This window comes from Sceloporus undulatus, chromosome 11, assembly GCF_019175285.1.
Source record: "Sceloporus undulatus isolate JIND9_A2432 ecotype Alabama chromosome 11, SceUnd_v1.1, whole genome shotgun sequence".
Classification (NCBI taxonomy): domain Eukaryota; kingdom Metazoa; phylum Chordata; class Lepidosauria; order Squamata; family Phrynosomatidae; genus Sceloporus; species Sceloporus undulatus.
In genome coordinates, this window is record NC_056532.1 from 532221 (window position 1) to 540299 (window position 8079).

The 8079-nt window shown below is 44.5% G+C and overlaps 1 protein-coding gene across 1 annotated transcript in view; it reads right to left on the reverse strand.

The window, feature by feature from the left end:
• The window catches only part of LOC121916965 (autism susceptibility gene 2 protein-like), a 42001-nt gene that overhangs the window by 12126 nt on the left and 21796 nt on the right, over positions 1-8079 (reverse strand). The window contains 2 exon segments of the mRNA XM_042442558.1: positions 4740-4823; positions 7862-7939. Of these exon segments, the coding sequence (XP_042298492.1) occupies positions 4740-4823; positions 7862-7939 (162 nt within the window).

An 8079-nucleotide genomic window follows, 5' to 3' on the forward strand; every position in this document is an offset into this window, starting at 1 on the left:
ATTGGAACTGATTAGATCAGTTGGGTCTGAAGGACCTAAAAGTCCAAGAATCCAATCAGAAATACTTCTTAACATGGGATCCCTTGCCTTGCCTGGATGGTGACTGGAATGAACCCATTACTGGATGGCTCCTTCTCTGCTGGCTGAGAATAGATGATACCTTACCTGCAATGTATTTTAATGAATATTTGTATACCTATGACTGCATATAATAAAGTAATCTAAAAGAATAACTGAGAGCCTGCTCATTTCCCCATATTAATATCCTGTTAAGGAGTGCTTAAGCAGAGTGGTGATGCTAACTAACGCTGCCTGTTTGGATTTTACCGTGGTTCATGAGTTGGGAATCTGGTGGCCAGAAGGTGATGAGAAGGACCTCCGAACAAATAATGATCAGTTGATAGCCAACAAAGAACCCTCAACCGTCAAAAGAGACGGGTGGGAAATTCCACCCGTTTCAGTATGAACATGAAGGGTGAGAGCATCTAGCTGTGTTGCAAAGTTCTGGTATGGATGCAGGTGCTGCTGACCAAAGCTGCAGATGCTGCTAGAACAGATCTGATAGATAGTGAGTAAGCACCCACTTAGAGAGTCTTTGGCCTGTTCCAGACTGCCAAAATAAAGCTGCTTCGGGTCTCTTTGGAGGCATGCATTTAAATGTTGCCTGGGTCCTAAGAGTCCAGAGGTTGCGCCAAAGCCACACTTCGTTCCTAAGCACTGGAGGGCAGCTTTGGTGCAGCTTCCGGACTCTTAGGACCCATTCATCATTTAAATAGCATACCTCCAAAGAGACCCGAAGCAGCTTTATTTTGGCAGTCTGGAACAGGTCTGAGATCTACGGTGATTTATTTTTAGGACAACCACCACCACAAAAAACAATCTAGTGAAAAGGATCTATCAATCTAGTGGAAAGATGAAAAGAAGCAGTGTAATTGATATGAGAGATGAAAGGTTATCAAACATTCAAGGTATGAAGAGATTTCTCAAGAAGCAACGACAGGTGCAGATCAAATACAAGCAAGATTAGCATGAAAATGGAAGACCGCTTTAGGAAGGGAAGTGATGCCACTATATCCCTTTGGAATCAATCTTATCAATCAATCAATCAAAACAATCTTATTAGGGATTAGGGCAGAGGTGATGGAAGTCTACCTTCATAGTCAGATTATATTCATCCGTGGAAGCCAGAGGTTCAAATGCCTTAGTTGCCATCTCAGAGAGAACCTGGGACAATGACCATGAAGTTGCTGGACAAGGTGGGTACATATAAACTTTCTTAAGTCCGTAAGGAATCTTTTCACAGTGGGATTGGTGAATAGTTTTGCCAACAGGGAGTCAACAGGTCGATCAGCAACAACTGCAAAGAGATTGGCCTTCAAGGAGGGTAAGGAACGACGCTGTTCCTAAATATGCAAGAGCAAATGAAGGATTGGAGATAAACCCGCTGGTACCGTTGGAGTAGATCTACCTTCTGCAAAGATGCAAAAGCATCACCGCTTGTACTGGCAAGATTTAGTAATTGTGGGGTTTCTGGAAGCTTGAAGGACTGGAGCTAGTTGCACGGACTGGAGCGCCTGACCTTACAAGCTATCAGGTGGAGTTTTGGTATCTACATGAAACACTCTGCCCTGAAAATGTGACAATGTAGGAGAAGATCCGGAAGAATAAGGAGGTGCAGGTATCAACTTCTCAACAGTTTGCAGCATCAATATGGTGCCACCACACCAGATCTGTCCCCTGGAGCTTCACAACAACTTCCTGAAGAACCTTTTGAAGAAGAGGGAAGGGAAGGAACAGGTAGTAGCAGAAACTTTTCATCCACTTCCAAATGAAGACATCGCTGAGAAAGTTCCTGTCCATGCTCACCCTGGAGCAATATAAGGGGCGTTTCATATTGGCATGGGTGGTGATCAGCTCTATTTTGGGCATTCACCATATTTGTGTTGAGACAGAAGACTTAACTGGGAAGTGGCCATTTGCACATGAATTGCAATAAGGTGGATACCTCTTAAAGCTTTGGTAATAGTCAATAATTCAATGCCTTGATGTTTAATGGCAAGAAGAATGTCTGATGCATGGAGCCAAGAATGTTCTTATGAAAGGTATCTGTTTTTTCAGTTACAGAATAGTTTTCTTTTGTACTTCCTTAGATCTTGACTCCTTCTTCAGATCGAGAGACGCAACAGTTTATTAACCATTGGAGTGAGAGTACCGAGTCTGTAACAACTGAGAGAGGGGCAATACTTTCTGGTACTGAAGAGGTGGCAGCTACTTGAACTGAAACATATTGGTCCCATACAGACAGGCCACAATAAAGCTGCTTCAGGTCACTTTGGAGGCATGCTGTTTAAATGACACATGCATACTAAGAGTCTGGAAGCTGCGTCAAAGCTGCGCTCGAGTCCTTAGGACTGGATTGAGGCTTTGACGTGGCTCCCGGACTCTTAGTATGCATCCATCATTTAAACAGCATACCTCCGAAGTGACCCGAAGCAGCTTTAGTTTGGCCTGTCTGTATGGGGCCATTGATTCTGGAGGCTGATGGAATGCTTAGAAGGCAAAACAGAACTGGGTGGCAATGCGTGATGATCTGATACTTCATCCATGCCCCATACAACCTATCAGGAAGATGGGACATAAGATATTTACTTTGGTTTAGGCTTCTGGGTGAACTGTTTCGAAGTGGATTTCGCCATAATGGTAGTGGCAGAGGAGGTGTTACTTGGAGCTGTGTGGTCTGTGACTAGATAGAGGGTTTGAGCAGTAAATCCCCAGAAACGGAGCACTGTCGTACATTATGGCCTTCCTATAGGCACTTGGAGCGGCTGTCAGATAAAGTCACTTTCCATCCGCGAGATTTGAAAAGAGATGTAGAGACCATAACAATGGGATGAGGTGGGGGCAGAAGCCCTGAGATAAAAAGAAACCCCCCTCTCTGCTAGGAGAAAAGAGAAGTAACAGATAGAGAATCAGGGACTGAATTTACAGGGGAAAGATGAAAAGGGAGGAAGAAACCACTCAGCAGAGGAGAGATCAAGCGATGTTCCTCTGACAAAGAGGAAAGGATTGTTGGATGGAGGCATGTACACTGTAAAGAGGGAATAGTTAAAGGCTTTCCAGCTCTAGGACATTCTGAACAACGTCTCTCTGCAGGCAAACCTATGCGAAGAGACCACAATGAAGAATCTTTGGTGCGTTACAAATGCACACAAAGTATGCGCTCTCCGCATACTAGGGTTAGAAAGGGGCGTGCTAGGGTTAGGAAGGGTCTTACCTTCCTAACCGACCCTGTCCCTAGTACGCACGGAGCACGTAGTAAATGGTGGCACCCGTCCACATGGGGGCCACCATCTTTACGTCTCGGACGCACAGTGTCTGGATGTGGCGCGGCGGAAGTGACACTGTGAGTGCGTGCCTCGCGCCTCCACTTCCGGGTGTCAAGAAGAAGTGCCATTTTGGTGCTTCTTTTTAGCTGTGCCAGGAAGGCTTGCGGTCTGGCCACTGGGGCTTCTCGGCGCAGCTAATGGCGGTGGCGGTGGCAGACCACCCAGTTTAGGCTGGTCTGTAACGCACTATAGATTTTTCTTCCCTGTATCATTTATGGTGTAGTAATATGGTGAGCACTGGACTGCAACTCTGGAGACCAAGGTTTGAATCCTTACTTGGCCATGGAAACAGACCTTGCGCATTCTCTCAGCCTCAAAGGAAGGCAATGGCGACCAATCACCACTGAACAAATCCTGTCAATAGGGTCACTTTAGGGTTGCCATAAGTAAGAAATAACTTGAAGACACACAAGAACACCCTTCTCTACCTGGTATCTTCCACAACTTGGTGCCCTTTACCTGTGTGGGAACTACAGCTCCCCAATCAAAACACTGCAGCCCAACACTATTAGAAGTCATTAGATTGGAGAAAGCTGATGGAGGAAAACCCCATGGCAAGGCGGTTTCCACACATATCGGGGGGCACCATGGTTATCAACCTCTGATGAGTTGGGTGAAAAATGTATAGCCATCCAGATGCTGTTGGACGACATTCTGGCTGGGGACGATGTGTAATGGCAACCAAACAGGAGCCCAACAAGATATGCACAGCCACAGATCCCCCACTCTTGTTCTAAATCAATGGTTCCCAACCTTTCTAATGCCGCGACCCTTTAATACTGTTCCTCATGTTGTGGTGACCCCCAACCATACAATTATTTTCATTGCTATGTGCAAATATGTGTTTTCCGATGGTCTTAGGTGACCCCTGTGAAAGGGTTGTTCGACCCCCAAAGGGGTCCCGACCCACAGGTTGGGAACCACTGTTCTAAAAGATGCAGATGTCCGCCAGTGTTTAGCTTCAGGCACATATCCCTCTGCATGCTAAATGAGTCTTACCAATACCAGTCAACAAATATGGGTTTGCTATGACCGATTACTGTTTCATACAAATAAAACAACCATCGGTCCTATTGAATAAGAAGACTAGTGTGTCCATGATGTGTTTTTTAATGGACCATAAAACCTCTATTCTGTACCGAGGAGCAGGCTTTGCACCTACAGACTTAAGTAGTACAGCCTTGATACAGGTTCAGGACCTTTGTGAGAACTAGGCCACAAAGGAGGGTTTGGAGAGGCCAAATGTACCCCAGTCACTTGTTTTGTGTGTGTAAATTTGCTAAAATTTCATCCTTTGGATGAGAACCTGAACCAAAGCCCAACGCAGCCAGAGCTGGAGGAAAAACTACTCACTAACAGCAGGGTTCCCGAGTCCCCCGAAGGCATTGCTGCTCACAGCGGCAAGACTGGTGAATGTTGTGGGCCGATTAAAAGTCTCTGAAACCAAACGGAAAGATGCTAATGGGGAGGGCGTTACCTATAACGGAGGACCATTATTGCTGTACGTGAGTGTGTTGCAAAGACACATTTCATCTGGACATAAGGATTCAGCATCCAATGGCCATGCTGGCTGGCTGGGGACTCTGGGAATGACAGCCTGCCCTTCCATTAACCTTCCCAAGCCCAGATTCCTTGCAAGATCACTCAAGGTAGGCGATCTCTCGATGGAGAGATTGTTCTAGGAACTGTTTCTAAAGTTACAAAACAATATTCTGTGTCATGACCTCAAATGTAAGAATGGGTGCGGCGAGGCTCCCTGGCTGCACTCCATAATTGTTCCATCATTTTTACACCATTCACAATCTACACTACTTTCTTCCACAGGAAATCTAGATTTTGTAAAGTCGGTGCACGCCCCGAACACCAAAACAAAGAAAGCGATATCTCATTTGATTTCTGCAAAGGAAGGGAAAACCCTATCTAGTCTTCTCGCTGTTACAAATTCAACCTGTAATAGGTTTTTAAAAAAACATTTTAAGGATGCGTTATCTCAGCACAAATCCTGAAGAACTATTGATTGTGACTAGGGCCTGTTCCAGACTGCCAAAATAAAGCTGCTTGGGGTCTCTTTGGAGGTATGCTCTTTAAATGACGCATGCATCCTGAGAATCCGGAAGCTGCATCAAAGCTGCACTCCAGTGCTTAGGAACGGAGTGTGGCTTTGGCGTGACCTCCGGACTCTTAGGACCCATGCATCATTTTAAGAGCATACCTCCAAAGAGACCCGAAGCAGCTTTATTTTGGCAGTCTGGAACAGGCTTAGGTTTGCTAGAGTAAAAACCGGAGAGGGCTCTGGCACCTTTAATGGTTGCACAGAGGAAGAGGGCATCTGCGATATTAACCCAATCTGTTCTAATGTGCGTATCTGGTTAAGGAGAAGAACCCCCAGGACGAAATACTGAAATATCCCCCTAAACCGCAATTAGTAAATCCCTCCCATAATAAGAAATGGCATCTTACTTGCTGGCTCTTTTCTGAACACTGCTCAAAGCATATATGCTTTCCTTTGCAAATGAAATGGTTTGGGACCAAATGAAGTCCAGAGAAATCTTCAGGTAGCACCCCATTTATGGCACTATCCCCCCTTCAGGGAGGAAACATAGCCCCAATATCTGCCTGACAGACTAAAGCCTACTGAGGTCAATGGACATTATCTTGGAGTAAACACGCTTATACCTGTGTTGTTCATGTCTTTCAAGACCAGACAACTTACTTAATAACCATATCACAGTGCGCCCATGCCATACGTGGACATACCATATGCGGCTTCCAGCCTATGCCAAAGCTGCATGGGGAAAAAACAATGGTGTGCGGGCTCACGGTGCGCATGCTGCAGTACACCATGTATTCATGCACCATTATTTTCAATGGAGCATGAGCATACATGCTTTTTCTGGCTTCGGAACCGATCCCCTGCATAAGGGAAGGGTCCACTGTATAGGTTTTATTATGCACTCAGCCATATTTTTCTGATGAGCTTATCTTTGTTAATTTGCCTTGTTGGCTTGCAATACAGAATTCTGAGCAAGACCAATGCTTGAAACTGGACTTTGCTAGACTCAATCTACATTTAAGTATTGTCTGTTGCTACTCCTAGGATAAAAGCACTTTTAGAAGGATCCATCCTATCCTTCTATTTGCTTGAAGGACAGGCTACCAAGTAGACAAATTTCTCAAAGGGAAACACACCAAGAATGGTGTTACTCAATGGGCTTCTTGGTCATACTCAAATTCGAGGGCATTTTGAAATTGCTCCTGGACAGAAAGTTGAAACATAGGACATGTCCTGGAAAAGGAGGACGTCTGGTCAACCTTTGTGATAATGTCCTTCTGGGTTAAATGAATTAAGCTACAGTCAGTTGGGGGGGGGGGGGATGATCAAAGACAGGTTACACTGTTCTCTTAGATTTGTACATGTTCAAAGAAGATTAACCCCTACGACAAATTAATTTACACCTTTAAACACCCTGTTTACCGTTTTAACAATCCTCAGTGATCCTGAGATGAAATGAACGCTCTAAGTCTAAATAAGAGGGACTGGTTTGCTGTCTATGTGAAACCATGTTTATACTATCGTATTTGCCATGATATGAAGAGAGGAACTTAGTAGATTCATGCCCAGCATGGCATGTAAAAGGTTAAACAAATATTGCCATTTGCCTTCTGCAGTTGGAAACTCAGGCCTGTTCCAGACTGCCAAAATAAAGCTGCTTGGGGTCTCTTTGGAGGTATGCTATTTAAATGATGCATGGGTCCTAAGAGTCCGGAGGTTGCGCCAAAGCCACACTCCATTCCTAAGCACTGGAGGGCAGCTTTGGTGCAGCTTCTGGATTCTTAGGATGCATGCATCATTTAAACAGCATGCCTCCAAAGAGACCCCAAGCAGCTTTATTTTGGCAGTCTGCAACAGGCCTTAGATTTTTTAAATGAAAAGACATTTACTCAATCCCAGTCATGTATGGGTTATGAATGTGGTCCTCAAACTTTTTATCTTTGCAACCCCCTTTATGTCTAGATGCATATGTTGTGCCCCCCACCCTTCGACATAGTATATTAATAAAAACATTTTGTTGATTTAATGCGCGCGTTTTCATTTGCACATTCGTGTATATTCACATTTTAACATTTTATAAGGAAACAACACTGTTAAAATTAGAAGAGTTTTATTTAAGTAAGTTCAAATATTTAACTCGATGCATGTGTAAATTTTGCACATAGAAAACTCTGGGAAGAGCAGGGACCTTTGAGAACCACATGACACTGATTATATCCTACCTGTCTTCCATAATGGAATATAGGTCAGAGCATCCACAGTTTTCTCAACCAGTGTCCCACTGAGGCCCAGAGTAGATCTAGGTCCTGCTCAAGAAGGTCAGTCTTACTACATGCATTCAGACTATGGCTAGCATCACTGGAAATGTTCTCACATATGATGGGGCATCACCACTTTGGTTTTGTAGGATGCTTCAACTTACCTAAATGGGCAGCCGGGTTAAGAAAGTTGCTGTGGTGCGGAGGATGGCCAAAAGGAGGGCCGGTGTGGTGGGCAGCACCTACCAAAATAAATTCAAAAGCAAAAGACAAAAGGATCAAAGTATCAAAAGGGGGTTTAGAGAACATTCAGAGCATTGGTGTCTGTCTGTCTGTCTGTCTGTCTAGCATGCAACCTGCATTTCAAGAAGTCATAACATTC